This window comes from Cucumis melo, chromosome 1 (assembly GCF_025177605.1).
Source record: "Cucumis melo cultivar AY chromosome 1, USDA_Cmelo_AY_1.0, whole genome shotgun sequence".
In the NCBI taxonomy this organism is placed as follows: Eukaryota; Viridiplantae; Streptophyta; class Magnoliopsida; order Cucurbitales; family Cucurbitaceae; genus Cucumis; species Cucumis melo.
In genome coordinates, this window is record NC_066857.1 from 34566238 (window position 1) to 34592251 (window position 26014).

The 26014-nt window shown below is 32.9% G+C and overlaps 6 protein-coding genes across 12 annotated transcripts; 4 read left to right on the forward strand and 2 right to left on the reverse strand.

Annotated features, from left to right (window-relative positions):
• Positions 1-259: 259 nt before the first annotated feature.
• LOC103499910 (zinc finger A20 and AN1 domain-containing stress-associated protein 8-like) lies at positions 260-3693 on the forward strand. 3 transcript variants are annotated; one of them, XM_051088323.1, is made up of 4 exons: positions 260-413; positions 571-689; positions 2486-3045; positions 3450-3693. In XM_051088323.1, exon 3 carries the CDS (start codon positions 2493-2495, stop codon positions 3009-3011), a length of 519 nt encoding a protein of 172 aa, XP_050944280.1. In that variant the 5' UTR covers positions 260-413; positions 571-689; positions 2486-2492; the 3' UTR covers positions 3012-3045; positions 3450-3693. The 3 variants fall into 3 exon arrangements, with proteins under 3 accessions (XP_050944280.1, XP_008461274.1, XP_050944277.1); XM_008463052.3 differs by lacking the exon at positions 3450-3693 and having other exon boundaries at positions 2486-3314; XM_051088320.1 differs by lacking the exon at positions 3450-3693 and having other exon boundaries at positions 367-408; positions 2486-3314.
• Positions 3694-6074: 2381 nt separating this feature from the next.
• LOC103499909 (zinc finger A20 and AN1 domain-containing stress-associated protein 5) lies at positions 6075-7095 on the forward strand. Its single transcript, XM_008463051.3, has one exon. It carries the CDS (start codon positions 6286-6288, stop codon positions 6763-6765), a length of 480 nt encoding a protein of 159 aa, XP_008461273.1. The 5' UTR covers positions 6075-6285; the 3' UTR covers positions 6766-7095.
• A 2665-nt stretch (positions 7096-9760) lies between these two features.
• On the forward strand, positions 9761-12852 carry LOC103499908 (protein gamma response 1). 2 transcript variants are annotated; one of them, XM_008463049.3, is made up of 3 exons: positions 9761-9942; positions 10624-11877; positions 11980-12852. In XM_008463049.3, exons 2-3 carry the CDS (start codon positions 10626-10628, stop codon positions 12711-12713), a joined length of 1986 nt encoding a protein of 661 aa, XP_008461271.2. In that variant the 5' UTR covers positions 9761-9942; positions 10624-10625; the 3' UTR covers positions 12714-12852. The 2 variants fall into 2 exon arrangements, with proteins under 2 accessions (XP_008461271.2, XP_050944292.1); XM_051088335.1 differs by having other exon boundaries at positions 9817-9942; positions 11983-12852.
• Positions 12853-13321: 469 nt separating this feature from the next.
• Positions 13322-16223, reverse strand: LOC103499907 (uncharacterized). The gene is made up of 7 exons (XM_008463048.3): positions 15928-16223; positions 15701-15804; positions 14372-14440; positions 14194-14252; positions 13964-14024; positions 13813-13866; positions 13322-13705 (listed from the first exon to the last, which is right to left on the reverse strand). The coding sequence occupies exons 1-7, from the start codon at positions 16106-16108 to the stop codon at positions 13427-13429; spliced, it is 807 nt and encodes a 268-aa protein (XP_008461270.2). The 5' UTR covers positions 16109-16223; the 3' UTR covers positions 13322-13426.
• Positions 16224-16932: 709 nt separating this feature from the next.
• Positions 16933-18704, forward strand: LOC103500031 (pathogenesis-related thaumatin-like protein 3.5). The gene is made up of 2 exons (XM_051088359.1): positions 16933-17087; positions 17160-18704. The coding sequence occupies exons 1-2, from the start codon at positions 17042-17044 to the stop codon at positions 17819-17821; spliced, it is 708 nt and encodes a 235-aa protein (XP_050944316.1). The 5' UTR covers positions 16933-17041; the 3' UTR covers positions 17822-18704.
• LOC103499905 (transcription factor bHLH130-like) lies at positions 17780-20611 on the reverse strand. 4 transcript variants are annotated; one of them, XM_008463045.3, is made up of 7 exons: positions 20414-20611; positions 19642-20323; positions 18788-19116; positions 18530-18700; positions 18362-18427; positions 18195-18263; positions 17780-18102 (listed from the first exon to the last, which is right to left on the reverse strand). In XM_008463045.3, the coding sequence occupies exons 2-7, from the start codon at positions 20216-20218 to the stop codon at positions 18052-18054; spliced, it is 1263 nt and encodes a 420-aa protein (XP_008461267.2). In that variant the 5' UTR covers positions 20219-20323; positions 20414-20611; the 3' UTR covers positions 17780-18051. The 4 variants fall into 4 exon arrangements, with proteins under 4 accessions (XP_008461267.2, XP_050944306.1, XP_050944309.1 ...); XM_051088349.1 differs by having other exon boundaries at positions 18195-18260; positions 20414-20594; XM_051088352.1 differs by having other exon boundaries at positions 18195-18260; positions 18530-18697; positions 20414-20593.
• Positions 20612-26014: the final 5403 nt, after the last annotated feature.

Genomic DNA, 26014 nt, shown 5'->3' on the forward strand with positions numbered 1-26014 from the left:
AAAAATAGAGAAAGATGAGATCACCCTTTCGTTCCAACGTGTCAATCAAACATGGAGTAAAACAACATAACAAAGAGTAGAATCGAAACACGTAACCCAAACCCCCATAAACGGGATTCATCGGAGCTTTTCTAGCTCCATCTCCTACATCCAGTTCCACATAAACTCGCCACTCTCTACATTCTCATTGCCTTAAACTTTGTTTCTCTTGACTTTTTCCTTTTTCATCCATCCATAACTCTCCACGTATATCCCACAACCAGCCTTTAAGAACTCGTAACGTTTTTTTTGTTTTTTATTTTTGGCCCACCATTTGGACCCTCGATTGCCCTATAAATGAGGAATTCCATTCTAAACACTTGCCTTTTCTCTCCACCTTCGAAACCCCAATTGCCCTTCTGATCGTTTGTAGGGTTAGTTTTCCCGATTTCCTCTTCGGTTTTTTTTTTTCTTTCCATGTTTTTGCTTTTGATCTTGTTCTTCGCATGTGGGGTTTTTTTTGGTTTTTTTTTTAATTTTTGATTTACATATGTTTTTTTTCTTTCTTTTTTCTGTTTTGTTGATTTTCAGTGGAAGGAGGGGAGCGAAGAATCGTCATCTCGCTGGGAATTTTATGGTGTTTTTTCCTATTAACATCGATTACGCAGCGGTCGAATAGAGCTTTCCCTCCTACACCCACCAACGAACAGGTTAGAATTAAGAATTGAAGAAGGGTTTCTTTCATTTCTCGAATTTGATTTCTGGGGTTCCTATCTTTTTTTTTTTTTTTTTTCCATTCGAATTGATTCGTCGTGATTGTTTCTGGGGTAAGCGATTATGTTTTGAAAGCGTTGATGATGTTGTTTTGTTGGTACGACTAGTGGTGATTTTTTCTGTTTTGCTCAAATTTCTCCTGCTAATTTAGGGGGATTTTTAATTAAACTTGTGGGTGGGTGTAATCTTATGATGTTTTTTCGGCTGATGCTTGAATTTTCTGAAGTTTTTGGACAATACTGGCAAATTTCTGCATGTCTGTTTTTGTCTTGTTGACGAATTTCACTTGTTGGCTCCCAATTGTTTGTCATGTTTTTTTGTTCTGTTGTTGGTCGATCTCTCTTCCTTCCCTTTTCTTTGCGATGTGATGAACATGAAGTTTAGTTTTGAAACCTCCTTTGAAGTGGATTTTCGTTTTAGAATATAAATGAGGTATTTCAGTATTTGAATTGGACTTGGCACTTGCAAGTGTACGCATATTACCATTCTTTGAAGAAGAATCTGAGTGAATTTTTCCCCCCCTTTTCTTTTCTTCTTTGGTTCGCCTTAGGTTTCCATTTTTGTTGGATGGTTCTGGACTCTTCTTTATGGATGTTTTTCATTTCGTGAGAACTTAATGGTAAAAGACAAACCCTTATTGATTTGATGGAAAAGAATGAATATTCGAGGATGTAAACTCTCTAAGGGAGTGAAAAAGAAAACACTACAAACAACAAATACAACCATATATAAGTAGTCGTGCTGATAAATAAACATTTTAGAACAAATAATTTTTCCTGAAAAGCTTAAAAGAGCCTGCAATTGAATGTAGAAACAATCGACAAGGCCTTCACTAAACACTGAAAACCTATGGCCACCTCAAACCTTCCACAGAAAACTATGAATCGAGCACCTGCATCAAAAAATGCTTATCGAAGGCAACATGTTGCAACGTTGTTAGTAAGAATCTGAAGACCAAATAGATTAATAGATCGAATTCATCGAAGTTTCAAACTCCAAATCTTCAGAGCCATTTCTACACATGACTTCTTGAAAAAACCTTTTAGTTTTACGTGAACCTCTAACCCATTAAAAGAGAAGCTTTGGAGGAACCATCACCGGCAAAAAAAAAAAAACAAAGATTCTCCTCATGCAAGACAATCCAATTACCTATTTTGACTGGAAAAGTTTGCTTCTCATGCACAACCACTGATGTTAAGTCATTTGGTACACCAACCAAAGTTATAAGTTGATGCTCTCTATGCAAGACAAATGAGGCAACTTACTCATGCAAGATCTCGAGATCTTTTGGCTCTACTACACATATCATTAGGATAAAATGAAAAAGAAGGTAACTCCTTATTTTTGGAGTCATTTGAATGTGGATTTCATAAGGCATTTGATTTTCTTCTCATCATTTGGATTGGAGTATGGGTCATAACTCAAGCAGTGTCGAAGATGTTTGGCTTTCATATGGGCAAGAGCAATGACTTTTCCTGATTCTCTCAGTGAGAGAAGAAGAATGGAGGGAGGGAATTAAAGATGTAAACTAGAACCTGTGTGAACTGAAAAGCCAGTATCGCTTTGGCTTTTCAGTTAAAGATTGTAGTTAGTCGTTTTCCTTTTTCTTGATGTGGAATAGTTTCATTACAGATAACCAATGAATTAACGTAATTTGGTTGAATGTTGGATCTTAACTATAGTATCTTTAACATGTTTAACGTGGCTGATGGACTATTATTTTACTTGAAAGGTGAATAATGGAGCATAAAGAGACAGGATGCCAAGCTCCTCCAGAAGCTCCCAAACTTTGTGCTAACAACTGTGGATTTTTCGGAAGTGCTGCAACTATGAACATGTGTTCAAAATGCCACAAAGACTTCATCATGAAGCAAGAACAGGCCAAGCTTGCAGCATCCTCGTTTGGTAACATCGTGAATTGTGGACCCAATGACCATGGCAAGAAGGCTGTTGTCACTTCTCCAACTAAGCTAGAAATCGAACCAGCTGAATCATCCATCATTCCAACTCAAGCAACTTGTACTTCATCAAATGCAAGCAGCACCGTAGAGAAGGTGAAAGAAAGCCCAAATAGGTGCAGCAGCTGCAGAAAGCGCGTTGGTCTAACAGGGTTTAACTGCCGATGTGGAAGCCTCTTCTGTGCAGTCCATCGCTACTCTGATAAACACAACTGCTCTTTTGATTACCAGGCCGTTGGTCGGGAGGCAATTGCAAAAGCCAACCCTGTAGTGAAGGCTGAAAAGCTGGACAAGATATGATAGACGAGACCGGCTGACCGAAAGACAAAACGAGGTGCAGCACCAAACCTATGTTTTCCTTCTGTGTTTGAATGAAATCTATGATATTTTCTTGGTTGATGTTTTTTTTGGTGAAAAAGGGGTTGTGTGCAAAGGTTTGTGAGACATGTCTGTCTGTTACTTGGAGGAGCATAATGTTGTGAGACAATCCCGCTGGAGAAACGGCATCGAGTTTGACAAGTGTGATTGTAGGTTTTGTTTGTAAACCAGTCAGTTGTATGGATGGATTATGCTATGTTTAAATTTCTGCTGGTTGATTTTGTCTCTCTTGGTGTGTTGTGCTTAAATTATGGTAATATTGAGTGATGAATTTTCTTTTTGAAAAAAAAAATCGGTACTTTTTATGATTGTTGAGATCGATCATGATAATCTTTCATAATATTTATTGGTTTGGCTCAGAGTGGTAGAAGGAGAAACAGACTGCACTTAGAAGGTTCTGTTGTAATCACGTTGATGTCATCGAAGGGCTGTTAGGAGTGGCAAGGCAAATGAAAGTGGGTTTCAATTTCAAGATATGATTGTGGTTAGGGATAAGAAAACCTAGAATTTTGGATGGAAATGTTGTTCTGTAAACAGTTGCCATGTATGGGAATCCAATTACTTGTTTCCTTGCATGTTCTAATATATATTTTTTCTAATCTTATTTCAAGATTACATTTGAATTTCAGAAACAAAAAGTTCCAAAAACAATAAATTAAAACATGGACAAAAATAAGAACAAGAGGCCCCCTAAATTGGGATAAATTTGTTAGCCATAACCATAAATAAAATGAGAAAGAAAAAAAGGAAATAATTGAAGTGGGAAGGGAAAGGGGAAAGGGGGATGAGCTGGGTGAACAGTAGTTGATATTTAGTGCAGAAACGACATGTCGTAATGCTATGTCGGAGGGTGGGCAACGACACGCGTGGGGACAGTACCGAGCGGGCAATTGGGGTCAGGTTTGTAAATAAACCGAAAGGGACCGTCCGGGCAGCAGCGGCGGTCAGATTCGGCGGCTTAATTAATATAAATTTAAAATAAATAAACTTTGCTGCCTTTTGCGTTTATGTTCTCTGCTCCGTTCCTTTCCTTCCAAAACCTCACCGTTTCAATGCCCAATTCCCCATTTTGCCCCTCACCCCCCACATTCACATTCTCTCCCATCATTGTTCCTTATCCCATCCCAATTTAACTTTATCCTTTCTCGAACCAAATCATTTAAGTTAAGTTGTCCTCATATCGACACTCTACGTTACAATTGAAACCGAGAGAGGCATACAAAACAACTATCATATATCAAATGTTGTGTTTTTTCTTTTCTTCACTTAGGAGCTAGCTATCATTTCATATAATTCAAAATACTCTATAATGGCTTGAGTAGACTAATTCCATAGTACTTTAAAAGTGCTTTTCCATTAATTAATTCAGTAGTAATTTGTCTAAATAAATAAAAGTGATTCAGTCCTTTTATTTGACATAATTGTCCCCCCCAGATGTACTACTTTTGGTATTGCATATTTTACTTTTCAAACTTCTTGACTTAGTTCATTTGAATTGTTTTCATAAATAGCACATCAAATGGTAGCAAGTTGGGTTGGGTGTTATTTATTTTATCTCATTATTTTTAGAGATGACCAAATCCCAATAATTCATTCATGGCTTCTTGTCACAATAATGTTGAATACAATAGTGATTTGCAATTTTGTCAAGTATCTTTTTTTTTTCTTCTTCTTCTTTTAAAATTTGAATAATATATGAGATTTTTTTCCACTTTTTATGGCTCCTTTTGTTCTTGGTTTTTTTTAGCGAAACATTAATACAAGTTGAGAAAATTAATATCTCATCGAAATTTATTTTTATCTCAGTTTCAGATGTACAAATCTTGATCAATATATCAAACTCAATTAATTAATGTGACACTTAAAAGCACACTTGGAATACAAGAAAAATCCTACCATGTGAACAGGTAGATTTTGCTGCAAATCCAATTGATTTTTGCTTATTATCTATATTTTTAATTATCCAATTTTCATATTTGTACTCTGCTAAAGTTTTAAAGCGACCTAGTCAAAAACAATATGGTTGCTAAAACATATCAATGTATATAAGTAGAGATGACGATATTTTATTAAAGTTTAATTTGTTAGTATAGAATTAAGGATGAGCATCGGTCGGTCACAGTCAATTTGTTTGACAAATAGTCGGTTTAGTAGATGTTCAAACCGACCTTGACATTGATGAGTAAGGGTTGGTCGATCGATCAACTTTTGTCAGATCAGCCGGTTTAATACTTAGAAATAATTTTTTAAAGTTCTCGATTTGAAACTTTTCGAGATCAATCCTTCTCATTTTTCAATCAACTGACTTTGATTTAATTTGGTCACCCTTAGTATATATCACTGATATTTTATTCTATTCGAATATTTTGATTTGTTTTATTATATTTGAAAATTTATACTTTTATTATCTTTTTGTCTTCAATGTTTGAAACTATATTCGTATATTACATTTTCTCAAATATAAAAAATCTTACTATTATCATCTAATTGATTTAAAGAAAATGTTTGAAAAACTAAATTTACGGTAGATATTTGAAAATATTAAAGAAAAAAAAAGACAAGAGGGTACGATGACTGAAATGATATTTTAACCTTAATTACATCAATTAATTAGATCATTAAGCTAAACTATCACAATAAGAGAAGATAATCATAGCATTGTAGCTTATAAAAATATGAAAAATGGAAATGAAAAGATAAAAAATCAACAAATTAGACAAAAAAGAGAAAAAGAAAAAAGAGTTAATAATAATAATAATAATAATAATAATAATAATAATAATAATAATAATAATAATAATAATAATAATCGGAAAGAAGAAAATGAGAAACGTAATTAAGTTACTTACCATAATGACGAAGAACACGTCACAACCGATTAAGAAGGACAAAGCAAAGTGGGAAGGGGTAAAAACGTAAAATAAACAAATAATAAAGGATATTTTAGTAAAGTATGTAAAAAGGAAAGAAAAAAAATGTTCAATACGCGTCTCTATGAGGCCCATATTCCATCGCCATTACCGACCTTTCAATCCCTTCATATTTCTTCATTTCCATCTTTCTCTCTCATCCTCTCAAGAAAAACCCAACTCCTAACCCAAATCTTCTCGTTCTTATCATCTTTCCTTTGAATCTCTCCGGGGATTTTTTTTTTTTTTTTCGTTTTCGTTTTCGTTTGAGGATCCGATCGGAAGCTATGGCACAGAGAACCGAGAAGGAGGAGACGGAGTTCAAAGTACCGGAGACGATCACGCTCTGCGTCAACAACTGCGGCCTTACAGGGAATCCAGCGACGAACAATATGTGTCAGAAGTGTTTTAATGCTACGACGACGACCGCATCTATGGCGATGAAGTTTTCCGGTGAGAAAAGTCCGAGATCTACTATTTCTCGCTCGCCTGAGAAATTTCGGTTCGTTTCAGAATCTAGGAGGATTATAACGGCGGCTGATCGTCCGAAGCCTGATGAATCGGCGAAACGAGAGGTGAATCGTTGTTCTGGATGTAGAAAACGCGTTGGATTGACTGGATTTAGATGCCGATGTGGTGATTTGTTCTGTGCGGAGCATCGGTATTCAGATCGTCATGATTGTAGCTTCGATTATAAAGCGGCTGGTCGTGAGGCGATCGCGAGGGAGAATCCGGTGGTGAAAGCGGCGAAGATCGTTAGAGTTTAAATTCGTAGATCGATTGATTACTAAGAAAAAAAAAAAAGAGCGAGAGAAAAAAGAATCTGATGATGATTGAAATTTGTGCAAAAGAAAAAGAAAAAAAACCTTGGGCTGATTGTTAAAAATTTTCTTTGGAGTATTGAAGGATTAATTCCTCGAAATATCCTCTCGATCGAGAACGAGAAAAAAAAATCGTTGATGAAGATGATGATGGTTGTGTTTTCTGAGATAATTATGTTCTTATCTTAATTTCAATTTCAATTTATTATTACTATTATTTATTTTATTTTATTTTTTTTGGTTTGATCGAAATGGAAAAGAGAAGATTATTGATTAGTTGTTTGTGTTCGAAAATGCCAATGGCATGTGATGTAAATTGGATGAACTTCGCGGGTGTTTAATTGGGAGTTAGAACCCATTATAGTTTCTACCACCGCAACAAAAACAAAATTGTTTATATTTTGGGGGATTAATCGCGATGGGGACATTGGCGTAAGCCACTTTCCTTTGGAATTTGATTCATGTATGTATGCGATGCGAGAATCCCGAGTCTTTCTTACTTTGCCGCTTTTTAAGTTTGTCAATGTTTTTATATTTTTACAAGATATTTATCCATCTTCTTTCATATATTATCATATCATATCTTTCTTTTTATATTGATTCTATAGATATTTTTGTTACGTACAAAATTACATATAACAATATGTTGCTCTTTCGTCTTTCCATTCATACTCTTTATTACTTTACCTTCTTTAATGGTTTCTCTCTTTTACGATTCATTAAACGTATTTAAATAATTATTGTGGCACGAGTTTATATTTCATAAATTTAAGAAAGAAAAAAATTATATAGAAGTTTGAAAATAACGTTTTACGATCGTATAATTGAATTTTACGACTCATCTTTTTCTTAGTGTGGTTGCACCATACTTTTATTGTTTTCTTTGGAAGGACAATATTTGTGTTGATGAATGTTGAGTGGAAAATATATAGAAAAAAATGTGCCAATTTTCGGAAAAGTGAGCGCGAGTCAATTATATAAGATACCTTTTTGTTGATTTAAGTTTAATTTTTTTTAAATGTGTTATATAATATGGTGTTTTTTTTTAGGCCATATCCAACTACAAATCACATTTGTGATGTTTTTTGACACGAGTTTTTCCTAAGAATTTCATGAATTAAAATCATGGTTAGGGAAGTGAAGTGTATATATAGGGTGTGATTGGGTTAACGTAGTTTTCTAAAATAATTAATTAAGATTAAAGATATAGAATCGGATAAATTTCAAAAGGTGGTTTATTGTCAAACAATAATTACTTATTATCTTTTCAAAAAAAAATAACTTGAAAAATAACTAGGTTAGTTTGGTATTAGTTTTCGTTTGTTTAGCTAAGTTTGACTTTAACTTAAGAATTAAAGGAGATAAATTCATGAGTTATAGTGTCACACCCATAATTACGAGTAATGAGATAACTACTATCCTAAAAACAAATCAAAGTAGCTAGAAATTCCTTATGTAGAGGTAATTAGTAGGCTCGAGACCTACAAGAGTTTTGGAAAGCGATGATCCTTACCGTTGATGGAGGAGATGGCCATGGGTGGATTATTTGAAACTCTCAAGGTCTCCTGTTGGGTACGAGTTTCAAGTTGTGATGTATATGAGATTGCTAATGGGGTTTGAAAAGGATCTACAACAGGGATAGTGTGGATCTATTCAAGATCTCAAATGTTGTCAACAATATTCCTTCCCTCATTGCTTAGATGAATATGTTAATGTTTTGTTTTTGTAATAAGACTTATCGATGAGGTTTACTCATGCCCTCCAAACGAAATAGACATATAATATATATATATATATATATATATATCTCCCCCAATTGAACTTTACTTTGTTTGGATCTTTACCAAAGAGAGTGTCTTCCTCCTTGTCTAAGAGCTTATCTATCTTTAGTTTCTAATTTCTATATAGCTTTGTATATATACACACACACACACACATTATCTTATGAAACATAAAAACAGGAATTAAAGTTTTGAAAAAGAAATTAAATGCAAAGATGAAATTGACGACCAAATCTGTAGTTTAGCTCAAAATGATATATTAAAAAGTAAATTAAAAAAGAATATTAGGAGGGGGCCGGGGCCCCACATTTCAATGGTGAGGGCTTTTGGATGTAATGAAAAGCTGTGCCAGCTAGGAAAGTTGGCTGGACCCCACTTGACCAAGTAACCAATAAAAACTTGCCATATCATATACCTATTTTATATTAAAAAAGTTAATAACAATAACAAGAGATTGATTATTGTATATTATTAAATTTTCTTTCGGTATATATTTATTTAGTTTTAATATTAATTTAAAAGGTCAACTATAGCTTAATATGTATTGAGTACTCAGCAAATTTGTAGTTCAAAATTTTCATTTTATTTATACTAAAAACAAACATAAATTTAAGTTGAGTTTAGTTCGACGATAATTGACATGATTTTTTATGTTTAAAAATAAGGATAATAAGTCTAAAACAAACGGTAAAAATAAAAGTGTGAGAGGGGTATATTGGGTATTTAGGTGAAAGGACCTTTTAGGTTTGTAATTGAATTGTTTATTCAAATTCAAAATGAGTTTGGACCTTTTTTTTTAGATGATGGAGATTGAGATTGGGAGCCCCTTTGTCTTCTTCTTCTTCTTATTCACTTTGCTTTTGCATTTGACTCCATCCTTTTTTATATATAAAAGTTATTTGGATTGAAAATATGTGTTAATTTAAGAAAAAAAACTCTATTTAAGTATGATAGAAGTCTTAAGGATTATGTATACAAAGTTGTTTGACTCGATGTATGAAGTTAATATATTAAAGTCAGTAAGTTTATATGTTCAAAAAAAAAACGTAAGATCGAGTTTTTTTTTCGATAAATGTGAATAAATTAAAGAGAAAATATGAAGTAAATTTGTGTATAAATGTAAAAAGTATTACTTCGTTGTCCATGAGATGACAATCCACCGTAAGTACAATAAATCAACCGCGTGCAATAAAAACCCACCTTCCCCGCCAAGCTTTTTGAACGAAATTTACAATTTCCGCCATGAAACTCATTCAGAGATCTACAAGGTTTCTCGTCGCCCCGCCGTACCTATTCTCTAATAAACTCCACTTTTCTCCGTTCAAACAGAAATCTACGTAAGGTATGTCTTTAATTTCTCCGCCCTCTGCTTTTCAACTGAAGCCTTTCGCGTTTTTCTTGTTATTTCCCGTTCCCTTTTATCTGCCCCGGTTACTCTTCAATAGAGCGAATACTTAATGAAATACTTCAAGAATGTCTTTCTAATCGACCATGAACTTTCAATCGTATCCCTGCATTTTAATTTTCGAGCCGTTGTTTATCCACTTTTGTAACTCCGAACTCAATGCTCATTTGTACTTCACATTTTTTGTTTGGATTGTACGATTTCATATTGATTGTCGCTATTAGTAATTACTGTTTTATTTTATTTGATTCTGTGAAAGTTAGCCGGAATTTGAAGAATGTTGAGCTTGCTTCGATTTGTATGCTTAATAGTATGTAGTTTGTGTTACAATCCCTATGTTACCAATGCCACTATGGTAAATGTGTTTAGATGAACTGCCGAATTTGAGTTTCCACTACATGTAGCTGATATAAAAGCGGATTTTGATATAATTGTGAAACCTAGGTCACTCACAGTCACGCCATTGGAAAAAGAAAATACTCGAAGACATAATGTAATGGGATTTTTAGAGATTTTCATCAATTTTATGGGAAACCCTTAACAATTGAAGCAGTTTTCAATATCTTTGTCAATCATAACTAGATGTTTTTTCTTTTCCTTCTTTTATGTGCTTTTCAGATATGGAGGGTGACCAAGATCATTCTCTCGAACTTTTTGGATCCTCTGTTGAAGGTGACGATCAAAAGTACATCTCTCAGCTTAGTACTATTCTGGTTGCAACGATCCAGGAAACTAAGGACAGGATATCCCAGATTGAATATGTTTTCTGTACCCAACTCTTTCCCAGTTTTCAAACAAAGTCAAAAAGTTTGCAAAAAATATATTCTGAGGCTAGGAAATCTGCAGAGGATGCATGGAAAGAGAAGGAAACCAATCTCCTATTTCAAATAGAAAAACTAAAGCGGGAAAATCAGCATATTCTTGAAGAGAATCAGGCTTTGAAACTTGAGAAAGAAATTCCATCAAGGGAGCTGGCAGAAAGGATGGATCTGCTGCGTTCTAAACTACTTGGCGAGCAACTCAAAGCTGAGGAGCTTTCACAGCAACTTAAGCAGAAATCGAGAGAAATCGACGAGGGGATTGAATTGCAGCAGAAATTACTTGAAATGGTTCGGTCAAAAACTTCTCTGATAATGAGTAAAGAACAAAAACTGAAAGAGTATGAAGACCAATCTAATGTATTGCGCACCAAATTGACTAGCATGGAGGTGAAGTTCGATGAGCTCCAGAAGAAGCTTAATGCGAAGACAGATGAAGTATCGACAGCCAAAAAGTTGGAAGAGAATTTGTTCAAAAAACTTGAATTACAAGCTTCAGAAATTATGAACATTGAACAGAAGAATAGTGATCAGCAAAAAGAGAAACAAATGCTTGTGGTGAAGTTAGAAAAATTACTGGAGAATGTAAATCGTCTAGAGAAGGAGCTTTTTAGCAAGACTGAAGAAATTGAGGAAGGAAGGAAACTGCAAACCAAGTTGCTACAGCAAATTGATTCAGCTGGCTCAGAAATTTCAAAGAATAAAGGGCAGCTCGAGGAACTTCAGAAAGAGAACAAACAACTCTTAGCCAAGTTGAATGGTTCTCAAGAGAGAGTTAATGATCTTAAGTTGAATCCGAGGGTAAAGAATAAGGAAGTGGAAGGAAATGAATTATATGAAAGTTTACGTGAACAGATCGAATTAAAGTCCTTTGAGTTACAGGCTGAAAAGAAGGCAAGAAGAGGCGTTGTTGATGCCTACAAAAGGCTGAAGTCACAATATAACTTCCTTTGCAAAAAAATTGGCCTTACTAGCGATAATATGCTGCTGAAAAACAAAAGAGAAAACGAAACCGATTCAATGGCTTATAATCAAGATCTTGCATCCTCACCAGGTAAACATCCACTTCTTCATATTATATATCTAAATTTCCTCCAACATTGATATCTGTATTCCATGCGTTACTAATTAAGTAATTATCTACTGACTGGAGCAGTAGATCCTGATGCAGAAACTGAAGAACCTTCGATGGCCATTTCTGATACATCCCAATTGAAGAAAGAGATTAGCGTGCACCATAACATAGAGGATAAAAAGGTTGTCAAGTTAAATCAGGCCTTGAACTCCCGTTCCCCTCCAAAGACTCCTGGTTTCTCAAGCGGCTCGAAACGTAGTCCCAATATAAAATCTGCAACAATAGCGTCTAAAAGACCAGCATCTAATTGGAGAGGTACAAGGACTCATCATCAAGAGCAAGCGGGGCCTGACCCACACGATGATTTTCTTGATACTCCATTCGAGAACATCCGAGAGAATTTAAACAATCCTGTGAAGGACAGAGTTCAAGATCTTCCTCTTCCTGAGGTGGTTGTAAAAGACATCAATATGGATGTTTCCGATGACGAGACACAAGATTTGAATGCTGTTAATCCACGACAACATCAACAGCAGATGCCAATTTCAGTAACTGGGAATAGAGGAGGAGGCATTAAGTTTGTGGAGCCAGTGAGAAAGAAAGCCGACAGGCAAAATTTAAAAGGAATCGAGTGCAAGCAATGCAAGAAGTTCTATGATGCTGTTCTTCCAAATGATGGCAACGAAGAAACTAACGGTGATAAACCGTGTTTACGATGTGAGCATCATGATGGAGTTTCAAGGCATCGGTATAGGTATGTTCCTCCCATGACTCCGGAAGGATTTTGGAACATTGGATTTGAATCTGAAATGTAATGTACTTAATGTAGGATTAAACCCATTGTTTGATAATTAACGGCAAAGTAGGTGATGTATAGTATATTTCAGATAGAAAACTATGAAACAATTTATGCATTGGGTAAATATAAACGAAAGTTTCCATTTTTACCTCAAATTTATTATTCAAAGCAATTTTTATAAACTTTTACCTTTATAAACTTTTACCTAAAATAGAACGTCACGATCATTTTGCTGTTCCCAATAACTTTTCAAGTTTATTATATTTTAATTCTTCGAACTTTTAAAAGGTAATCGTTTTGATCCTCACATCGATCTAGATTTTAACAAATTAATAACATAATTTAGAAGATATGTTCTAACATGTACTTAACATACACGGATGAATTCAAATCGAATAAGTTGAAACCAACGAAACCAAGTATGAAGCAAGTACATATTTTCTGCAAAAGTAAGGTAACTGAGGACCAAAATAATTATTTTTTTTATTATCACTCAAGTTCTAATACTAAAATAGTTAGGGAAGTTCAATTTCGGAATAGAACAAACAATCTATTAGAACAATTGTCGCATTAAAGTAATGTGAAATCCAAGTAAACATTACAAAGTATAACAAAATAGCAACATAACAGCATCATGCAATGAATTGACTTTAATATCATAAGGTAAACAATGTTTCTTTCAGAGTTGCCAAATAAAATTAAAATGGTACAAAATTTTACATCTAAGGATCAAGCAAAAACATCCTCTGTAATGATAGATTGTTCATCGTTAGTACAACTCTTTGATGAAACCTGAAGTTGCTCGTAATTTAGTTGTCTTGAAGCTTCATATATAGCAATACCAACACTCACCGAGAGATTGAGGCATCTAACATAAGTTTCAACCATTGGAATTCTTAATGTCCCTCCACCAAATGGCTGGTTTTTGCAGTCCTCGAGCGCTTCAGGTGGTAATCCAGTAGTTTCCGACCCGAACAACAAGTAATCGCCCCGCTTGTATGAAAAATCCTGCAGAAATGAAATGAGAAAACAAATTGTTACTCAAAATCCCTCCTAGTCTACGAGTGATCGACGACCCGTATAGAAATCAAATCAGCAAAGAAATGAGCACTCACCGAGTGATGTGTTGTTCCTCTTTTTGTAAATGCTAGCAGCCGCTTTTCTCCTTCCTGTACGTATCATATCATATCATTTGAGTTGGTAGGCATAGTTTCCAACAGTGTAGGATGCAAAGAGGAACTAAAATAGAATCTTGTCCATGCTTACCTGCTTCTTAAAGTATTCTTGAAAGTCTGCCCACGTGTTATGAATTTTAACGACAACATATCTAAAATACAATGTTAAAACTCGAAAACATTGAACGAACAGTGACAGCACAAAATAAAAAACTCAAACAGTTCAAGACAAAGTAAAGCACAAGTTCCTAACATTGAATCCCTGATATTTAACTGTAAATGAGAGCAAACGAATCATATATGAAATGCATCATGGGATACGGCCAGTAATCCAAACCCGCCCGCTTTAGCTTTGTGTCATCAACCTTAAATCCCAATGGCTGAGGAGGAGACAATACAAGCGGATAAGTTATTAATGTCAGCAGCAGCTCCATACAAAACTTTTTCAAAGGGGAAATCAGAACGATTAGGCTTAAAGTAAAGATGTTAAAATACTAACCCCAACTAGATGTAGTCCAACAGCTGATGCAGCACATGTTCTGGCAATGCTACCAGTGTTCCCAGGAATCTGCCAAGGACAACACAAATCTCAGAGCCATCCTTGAGGAATTTTGAGGTTGTCTGCAACCCAAAAAGGAAAATGGAGAAATTACGATTGGGCGTTCACCATGTTTCACACAACTGCATACAAGTCGTGCCATGATATACAAACTACTAAGCTTTGCCGTATGTGTACACACAAAGTGGAGTGCGTATTTCATTAGAAGTAGAAATCAATTTGGAAGAAATATGCTAGAAGCATTAGAAGTTTACGATTAACATCACATGACCTTTTGCTCTATATGACATCAACAACCATAGTATCCCTAGCAAGTTTTCGAGCAATCTATTAAACTTTCTACGAGAGGTCTCCTCAACCCTCACATCTCGACTTGAAGAAGACTGTGCCAAGTAGCTCTACTAATTTCAACTTTTTAGTCTCCAAGGATACCACCTAAGATCTCTATTTTACCATGAACCTTATGCACACCACAGAGATTGATGCAAATATCTAACTAAGGGCTCCCTAGTCCTTATTCATTTGGTTTCGAACAAAACACCGATTAGAATGTCAGCAAATTTCCACGTGCTAAAGTCCTCTGAATTTCTTTGGTTTGTGGCTACATAGAGGGCAATTTGAGCATATCTGAAATACACTAATTAAAAAAAATCCAGAATCTTGGAAAAGCCACCCTATACGTTTTGGTAACCCGGTATCGAGGGCCTTACCCCCCATTAATTCGGGGGCAATTGAGCTCGAGCCCAACTCGATGTCTAGATTCAAGGAAGGTGTTTTGGGAAGCAAGAATTTGATGGGTTTGCAATGAATTGTAATCTCAAGGCCAAGGGTTTTGAGCCCGGTTTCTAATTCCTTTTACATTCCTTTTTCACTATTTTCAACCCAACTCTCTTTACCCCATTTTTCCCCGTTTCACGATCCCATTTTAACACCGATTTAAACATTTCATTGTAATTTACATTCCAATCTCCCAAATAGGCTTTTTTTCTTATTAAGCTCAGCCCAAGGTTCGAAGTTATACCACTCAATTGACTGCGGTTCTTAAATATACAGCCACTTTACATTTGATCAAAATTTCCAATCATATGAAATACCATCCTTGACAATCAAACAAACCTTAAAGCAAAGTGAAACTTATTCAAAATATTAAATCAAGCCATACAACTCCACCAAATACGTATAAGAACACGAACAATAACTAAAAATAGCGATTACTCGAAAGAAAATGCAGAAACGAAAAGCAAGAAAAAGAATCAGCTAAGCAATTACCAAGGGAGACACCAATACAACTTGAAGAATCTTTGGATGCGAAACCCCATTGACGGCCTCACCAACACCGCTCGGTAGGGAACCAGAACCCTCCACTCTTTCAGCTGCGCCATGAACTCAGCAAAATCAAACTAAAAAAAATAACTTCAACCCAATTCACAGCAGAGATTACGGGGTCCATGGGATGTAAGCACGTTTAATTACAAATATGTTATATATATACTTACATGAGGAGCAGAAGGGGAGTAACCGGCGGGAGGATGAAGAGGATGGATTGTGGTGTTTGTTGGTGAAAAGGGAGAAGGAGTGAGGTCGAAGAAGATGATGAGACCTGGATGAACGTCGTTGAAAAGGGGTAAATGGGTTTAAAGTTCTGAGAGTGGCTGTTGTTGTGTCCATTAACGGCATCTTAGCAGCACTATCTACTGCTTCTTCCTTCTTCTTGTTGCCGCTCGAGAGCCTCACTAAGCTCGTTTCAAAGTAGAAAGAAGAACACTGCCTAATTTTTGCATTTAAATTTCATTTATTCTATAACTATGAATTAAATGTCATTTTTTGTTATCCAAATCTTTCCATATATTTTGTATATGTAACCAAATATATGGAATCTAAAATACACAAATAGATTTTAAAAAATAATGAATTATTATTCACTTAACCAAAATTATTTTAAATAACAAAATATTTACAAATATTCACAAACGAAAATAGATTACTGTATATGTTTATTATCATAATTTCTATTGGTATTTTAATCCTCGTGTAATTTACATTTTTTGAGCTAATTGATATTAACCAACGGTGAGATAAAAATTCTAATTTTCAAACTTCCTCTTTCTCTAAGAAAAACTCTTAACTAATTGCTAATATGTACTTAATACTCTAATTATTTACTAAAAAGCATTGCTATCCCAGTAATAAGAATTAAGATTGGCCACCCAACCAAGTAAAAACATTAAAATTTTCCCACCATTATAATTTTCACATGATTCTTGTAGAAAGTAAGCTTTAGACCATTGAAATATTTCTCTTTTCCCCATTTTCAATAGCTTAACCATACCCATAAATGCTGAAATTACCATATTTGTTTTCACTGTCTGGCCTCATGGTCATGGTCAAATATAAGTGAATTTATGACCAGTTTTTTTTTTTTCTCTCTTTTGGATCACTCGCTTACCAAACATATCTTTCTTACCATCCAATTTTGGTAACATATCAAGCCGTAAAAATCATCCTCATGTGATAAGTTGTTGAGTTTCTTCTGGGTCAGAAAGTTGTGTCTGTTTGGCCTTCTTTAAAACCAATATTCATAATCCAACGTTCCCATTTTTTCCTGCTCTCATGGAGTTATTCTTGTTTGTCATTCTTCCTTTCTGCTTTTTCTTAGGTACCAAACACTAATCTCTCTCTCTTTTCCTTTCTTTCTCTTTGTATTTTGATTGATGGTTTTCCTTTTCAGGCAATGATGCTGCAGTTTTCACTTTGGAGAATAAATGTAATGACATAATATGGCCAGGAATCCAACCAGGAGCTGGGAGGCCTCAATTGATGAATGGTGGATTTCAGCTTAAGCCTGGCGAGACCGTTACGATCAATGCGCCTACAGGATGGTCAGGACGATTCTGGGGTCGACGTGGATGTTCCTTTGATGTCTCTGGCAAAGGAACTTGCGAAACTGGTGACTGTGGTGGCGTACTCGAATGTGTAGGGGCAGGCGGTGTCCCGCCTGCCACACTTGCGGAGTTCACCTTAGACAGTCCTTTAGATTTTTATGATGTTAGCCTTGTTGATGGCTATAACATTCCGATTTCGATTGCTCCGTCTGGTGGATCGAGTACTTGCCAAACAGTGAAATGCCTGACAGATTTGAATCAGCATTGCCCTGATGGTTTGGAGATGAAGAAGAATGATACGGTCATTGCTTGTCAGAGTGCATGCTTGGCTTTCGACAAGCCAGAGTATTGCTGCACGGGGGCATACAGTACCCCGAAGACGTGTAAGCCGACAGTTTATTCGAAAGCATTCAAGTTAGCTTGTCCAATGGCTTATAGTTATGCATATGATGATGCAAGCAGCACATTTACATGCCAGAAAGCAAACTATTCAATTGGATTTTGTTGAGTGAATGATCCATGATTTGGATCTTACATTGAACTTTTTTAACTTACAACAGTTTCTATTACACAGACAATTTCCTAAAATCCTATAACTTTTAAACAAAGTAGACAACGTTGCATTGTTCTTTCTTGTATCTTCATGTTCCTTAGAGCTTCAAAGATAGGTGTTGCCTGCTTTCTGTACAGATCAAAATCAAACTAAAAGATAGGTGTTGCTTTCTTTCTGGCTTCTTGTTATTGACTCGAGCATGAGCAAGTGCATTTCGCTTTCGTATCTGTGAGAGTCTGCATGAAAAGAAAAGTGTTTCTTGTGAGTAAAAGGTATTGGCTGGATCTTCATGTGATTTTATGAACTTTAGGTTGCTTTTGGAGGTTACCTTGACCTGTCTCTGCAGCCCTTTAATGTATTCAACGGCCAACTCTAACATATCGGCTGTGCTTGTCTGCTGCAAAGGAAGATTGACCAATCGAACTATTTTAGTCTTGAAACATTGTAAACTATACGACATAAACAAGATTTATTACTTAGGCTCAGGATAATTACCTTGTCCATGTCAGGAAACAGCTCTTGCAGTTTCTTCATTCTCTCACTAATCCGTGTTCTTCTCATCTGATAATTTGAGCATTAGGAGATTAAAAATTTGATGAGTTTACATTAGAGTTAAATCAGTTAAGGACAATGAGAGGTTGATTAAAAGAAGAGAGGATCTACCCGCTCTGCAATGCTTCGCGGGTGTGTGGCACATCCTCTTTTTGCTCGAATTTGATGAGGAACAGGCTCTTGAAATCTCAAATATTTCTCTACCGGATCCTTATTGAAACTTATAGGTAAACTCAAATGATGAGCCAATCCACGAATGTTATTTCCAGAATCAGCATTCTGCTGAAGAAAGACTTGTTAAGCCAAACCGTACCGCAAAGCACATTATTAATCAGAAAAGACTTGGCAGGTACTCTCATCAAGCTGTACCTGAGTTTTAAGCACAATGGAAGTTGAAAATGCATGCCCATTGTTATCTCTCCCTCTCTTTATGTCCCTCATTGCGGAGTTATCCCAAGAACTATTGAGGAAATCGTCGGTCTGAAGTCGATCACCGCTGTTCGCTTTCTGACGATGGCGAGAGCTACTGACAATGCCTATGCTTTTATTCTCCTCTTCCGCGATTGGAGGCATATGGTTTGAGCCAAAAGAATGGCCGGATAAATTCATCTGACTACCAATCCGAGTAGATGGATAAGCAGCATTTACATCTTTCCTATTGCAAGTCCCAAACTTCTCGACCTCCCTTGTTGTATTGCCTGCAAGTTAACAAGAGGTAGTCCTGTTAAAAAGTAACTCAAGGAAAAAGCTATTCAATCAACACTATCTAATTCATGAAGGAATCTGATCTAAACTATCGGTTTCAGCTTCAACCACAAACCTCTCTATCGTTAATATATATATGTGAGTTGAACTATGTTTGCTACGAAGATGAAGCAATCCTTTTTTCTTTTCACAAAAAGGGAAAATAAAAACCATATTCTGAATTTTCGTTCATACGAGTAAACAAACGAATACAAGAACAAAGGAAAGCCTACAAAAACAGAGGCACCTCCAATCAAACAAAATAATATCTAAATTTTTTTTTTTGACAGAAGCCCAAAGAAAAACATAAGATCTAATAGGGACTAAAGTTCAATTAATGGGAGCAAAGGACTTTTCAAATATTGGAGCTGAAAATTTTTAACCAATCAGGTTCACTAAACCATGTAGCCTACACCCTTGTAATTTGAAAGAACAAAAACCAAAAAACAAAAAGGGGATTTCAAGTAAAGAAATATTACCATTTTCAGCAGTCAAATGGGAGAAAAATCCAGCAGGAGAGCTACTTTGCCTAAAAAGATTAGAACAATTCCTCGCACCCAATTGCGATTGCATCGAGTTATCAAAATCAGAAGAATTCATAACCCCATACGAGTTCCCAATCTGAGCTCTACCACCAGAATCAACCGAACTCGTATTAACCATTGACGATGATTGATTGCAGAACCCATTTTGTTGTTGAACCGGTTCCCCTGTTTCTTCCTTCACCGTCCTCTCTCCAGATCCCGAATCAAATTTTCCATTACACGACGCCATAAACCTCGACAAAATAACTTCCACCTCAGGGCTAGAAGATCGAATAAACCGATAATCCTCACGGCTCCCACCGCCATTGTTGCTGGAATTAAAACCTTCAGTTCCATCGACGAGACTCGCAAACAGAGAGGTCGGAGCAGAACAATAACGCATAAGACCACCAGAATTATTGTGTTCTTGTTGAGAATGATGGTTGTTCGTCGAATCACAATCCATAAAATCAGGGTATTTCTTCATTTCGTCGTTGGAGAATTTGAAATTCGTACTGTAAAGCAAACTCATAGTGTCTCTAAAACCGTTCGACAAAATCCCAATCCCCAAAAAACTGTTTTCAGATAAAAACCCAGACGAGAACTAAGATGAATTCAACAAAACCAAACCCCAAATCTGCAAACACAGCATAATAAAAACACAACAGTGAGCATAATCCAAGAACAAAAAAACCATTTTCAATCCATTTCCAAATGATCTTCTCACCTCAAAAACTTGCAAAATTCAAACAAAAGACACTGTCAAAGGTAAAGAAACGAATTGAATCAGAGAAAAAACAAAAGCAATTTTCGAAGCAAAGTGATTGATGATTTCATATACTGAAGAAGCTCCACTATCATCAGTTCAAGCTTTGAAGAAAAAAAGAAGAAGAACGAAGAAAATGGCGATATCGTTTTGAGCCACCTGTGAATATATTTAACGGGTTAAAGTTTCACGAACACCCTTAATTTTCAAGTTTATTACGAAAATTGCCAATTCATTAAGAGGGAATCTACTCCGTGACATCAGATTTTCGTTGACCAAAATGGTCATTCTCCGCCCCCTCGTGCTTTTTGACATAGTGTTTTTTTTTATTAAAAATAAAATAATAGCGCGTTCCATTTATTTATTCATTTAAAAAAATAAAACGTCATTATTATATTTATGAATACATTTAAAAGAAAATAAAAATTTATGATTGAATTTTTAGGAAGACATTCTCGTGAATTTGAGTGGCTAAGCTAATGTATTAAAATTAAACACTTCCATAAACAATATTTGGAACTATCAAGTTTGATATTAATACATTTATTTATTCATATGATTATTATGTATTAAGTTAAAGAAAAGAGAAATTTGTCTAATTTCGTTTTGTTTCGATAAAATAAAAAGTGGAAATCAAAATAAATCAAACTAAAAGATTTTGTTTAAAGTCTTAATTGTCGTATTTAAGCTGAGTAAAACACCGTCTATTATTTTTTAAATAAAACATCAAATTATTTTTACTTTAGTAATAACCTAAACATTTAATAATAATAATAATAATAATAATAATAATAATAATAATAATAATAATAATAATATTTTGAAGAATAAGCTACTAAACATTTTATTTTAATATGTCCATAAATTTCAATTGTAGAATTTTATTTAATATTTGGATTTTTGTGAATTTTATTCCTAAAATAAATAAATATTTTATCCTTCTAAAATAGGTTTAAATATCTATAATTTATAATATATTTACATTAGTGGTTTTTTTTTTGTTGCTTATTGTTTATGTTTTATGAATATTTCTTTACAATATAATAAAATAAGAGTATCAATTAAGACTGAGCAAGATAAATCGAAAAATTGAATTGACTGACCGGTTGGTATTGGTTTGGAAAAGTTTTATATTGAGAAATTCCAAAAATATTTTAAAGAGTTAAACTGATCGACCAATATTTTACTCATCAATGATCGATGTCGGTTTGATCGTTTACTAAACCGATCATAGTCGATTCATTGGTAGTTTGGTTGAAAAATCAACTTTGAACAAACAATGATCACATTTAATATCAATTAGAAATAATATTAAACTCATGCATTTGTGAAAACAACCATAGATAAAATAATTCAATACTATCATGATTGCACTAGCTCGTCACATTAAATTTTTGTTACACCTCATAGATAATAATAAGCTACTAGATTAGATTCTTAATACACATATACAAGACAAGACAAGACATAACTAGAAAAAAAAATCTAATATTATCGTAGTACTTACTACTTCCATTCATTATTTGATAAATCATCTAATAATTTGTTAGTATAACCTTCATTTATTTCATGAACTCCACATAATTCTTAAACCCTATTTTGTAGTACGTCATGAATGAAAATCGTATACAACGATAATACTCGAAATTACCTCGTATGAACACGACTTTGTAGTAAAAGACAAAACAATGAAAATAGAAAGATAAGGTTGAAGAAAGAGATATTTTGAATTAAATGATACTCATAATAATTTGCCCTAGCCGACTTGGCTTCTACAACAATATGCTTAGAAAATTTTTCTTCCATAAAAGAAAAGAAAAAAAAAAAAAAAGTCTTTACTTTCTCATAAAGTTTGAAAATGAAATATGCCTTCTCAAAATGGATAAGGACATTGATGCTTTGTATAGATCCAAAAATATTATTTAACTCGGTCCTTTAACTCGGCGAGTCGGCCTCCGAGTTGCCATTCATAAAGTCAAATCCTTTCAATTCTTCCATTCATTATGCCTAAGAAGATTACCTAAAGGAGAATCAATGCTACAATAATATCACTCATTATTTCCTCTTTTCTTTTTTTCTTTTTTTCCTCTTCTAGTTTGTCAAATTTTAGACTTTGGCTTAAACATTCAATCATTAAATTAAATTCTAACCTTTAATAAGAAGTTTAGTTAAATCATATTTATATTATTGTCTATCATTAAATTTTGTATTATATTTATATATATTTTTTTAAAAAAAATCGTATAAGGATGTGAAAATTTAACTAGTGAAATTAATTAAAGAAAATTAAATCGAGATTAACTTAAAAAATATTTTAACCAACCCATGAAAATATAGGTGAAGTAGATAAAAAGGGTTGGAAATAACATTAAAATATTTAAATAAAGGTTAAAAAAAGCATTTAACATAGAAGTACTATTTCCAAAAAAATGAAAATAAAGAAATAATTGTTTAGTCATAAAAGTGCTTCATAGTTTGCTATAATTCTTTATGAAAATGTAAAATATTTAGTTCAAAACTTGAAGAACTAATTGCACCTCTTAAATATTAAATAATACTATAAATATATATTAACTCCAAAGTCTTTATTTTCGATGTCTTTTTTGTCTATTCAAATAATATATTTAAAATATATCTCAATAACTTTTAAGAATCGAATCTAACTCAATTTCTTATTTTTCTAAAAATATTTTTAGAAAAAAAGTTTTTCTTCATGTCCAGAAACCATCGAAACAAATTTTAACAAGTACATTTCTAAAAGCATTCAAATTATAATAGAACTAACATCAAATGAACAAGAGTTCGACAATTGACCTTTGATAAATGTAGAAGTGAAAAACAAAAATAGAGTCTTCTTAACTAATATTATTAATTAAAGTGGGATTAATTAAAGGAATGAACATAACGTTTGTTAGTATATATACTCACTACAACAACTAGGTGTTGACTTTAAAATTAGAAGTCAACTAAAGTTATTATGAACAAATAGGGCATTCATTATCAAAACTTTGAAACGGGCAACTAGTTTATAAAATTAATAATTACGTTACAACAAAGTCTTTTAAAAATCTTATATAGTACCTACATGAAATTTTTATTCATTAATTTTAATTTTAATATCTTAATACATATGTTATACTTTTTTTTTTTCTTTAATTTCCAGCATATATTAATTAATTATGTTATACTAATTACTCTTTATGTGTCAATTTTTTTCAAATTTAAATAGAAGAAAGGGACTCTAAACATAAATTAATTTTACATAGAATTTAAAATAAAAATAATTAAAATAAAATAAAAGATTTCTCGAAAAATTCACATTAATATTATTGGAGCTACCATAGAAATATTAATCTTTTTTTAAGGAACCTATTTTAATCTTTTTCACAAATATCAATAAGTATCATCATATCTTACCTAAATTAAAGTTAATAAATTCTTTATTAGGAAAGGTTAAAGTTATTTAAAATTGAAAAAGTACAACATTATTATTTATTTTCTCTCGGTATAATTTTATATTAGGGCAAAAATTTATATCCAAAATTATAAAATTTTCCCCTATTTACGTTGCTTGGGTGGAAAATATAATTATTTATTTAGGGTAAAATTATGTCAAACTTTATTCGTAAAAATATTTATAAAGTTTTTATTTTTATCGATGATAAACACTAATACATGTAGGTTTTAGAATATAAAATTATATTGTTATAATTTATAAAATTTTCGTACAATTCTTCTTTATTTTATTTCGATTTTTATGATTTACGTAACTCTCGTGAATCATTTTAAACAAATATTTAATCATAAAAAAGTTATTAATTTTCATTTTTTTATATATTTAATATATGAACTTAATTTTAATAGAGTCCATTAACAAAATGAGCTAAATTAAAAAGCGCGACATTAATCATAACTTTCAAACAAGTTAGATCAAGTCTTATCCTACTTTGATTTTTATCGTACGAAAATTAAATCATGTAGTAATCAGAATTATAAAATAATTCACTAAATATTATTAGTTAAGATTGAAATTTAATATATATTACTTATTTATAGATTTTAAGTGGATTTTAAAGTTAAAATAAATAAATAAGATTAATAAAGCTTGTGATCCTAAAAGGACTTTGACAATTAAAGTCAACAAAACCGCTAATCTCTATAAGCGGTTTCAAGGTTTCGAATTCAACCTACGGAAGAAATAAATATATATTTTTATATTCATTGTTTTATTCAACTTTTTTAAAGAAAAAGACATCAGAAAATTAAAAAAAAAAAAAAAAATCAAAGATGAAAGGAAAAACATTATAATAAAATTAAATATAAAGTCAGAGAGGGCAGTTTAGCCAACTTAATGCGACCATTTACTATGTTTGAAAATTTTCTTGTTCTAATCTAATTACCATGTAATTAACTACATATCCATATAATTTGTCTATGGTCAAATCTATATTATTTTATGTTTACAAAATTATCACGTTTTTTACGCTTTGTGTAATTAAATAATCTTTTCTAATATTTAAATATCACTTTGAATTTAATTTTATTAGTGATGTCTAATTTTTTTTTTTTTTAATCAAAATTTCTATTTAATATCATACTGTCGATATTAAGTGATGTTTATTTTGTTTAATATTAAGTGATGTTTTTAAGTTAAATATATATGTACTAAACAGAAATTAGTCTAATCAATAATTTATTGCCAAAAAAAAAAATTCACCTAACTCATAACATATATGTTTATATTTACCATTTCTTGGTTGACCTATTGTTCATTCTTCTCAAATGGTGCCTATGAGAAATATTCTCAGTGTCATATTCTAATTTTTTTTTTCTTTTGAATTATTTGTATTAGTTTTGTAATAAAGTCGCTTTTATGCATTTTTAAATATGTACCTAACTTTTACGATTGTTATATATGTTTTTTTTTATTTTAAAATTTTTTTATACGAATCAAGAAACTAAAATTGAATCAAATGAAGAAATTGAAGTTGCAATAAAATAAAAATGTTTATGTAATGTTATGTGTTTTTATTTATTATAATAGTTGAAAATGACATAAAATTAAATGTTGTGATATTTCATTTAATATTTTAATTAGTTTAAGGTTGTAATTTATTAAATCTGAAAATTCTAAAATGTAGAATTTTGTTCTTGTATGTTCTTGTACTAGAATGCACGAATATTTAGTGCATTTCTACTAAGAACTAATCTTTTTTGTTTGTGGAATGCTTTGAAGATTGATGGTTGATGGGAGTTTCTAATTTTGTCCGATCTTTGGTTTGTTAGATCATCTAAGTAATTTGATTCTAAATCTATCTTAGGACTACTTGAATTGTGTTCTTTGAGTGTTGTTGTTTAACATGGTTCTTAGATCCAATATCCGAAGTCTCTCTTATCAGCTTTGTGTTTAGTTAAGTATGATTAGGATTTATATTAAGTTTTTTTTTTTATTGTTTTTTTTAAGGTTACTCATGATTTTTAAACTGATAAAAGAAGTTGGTGTAATTAGTGAATAATTTTATACTGACTTGGTGGAGTAGCTAAGCAATTTAATTAATGAAA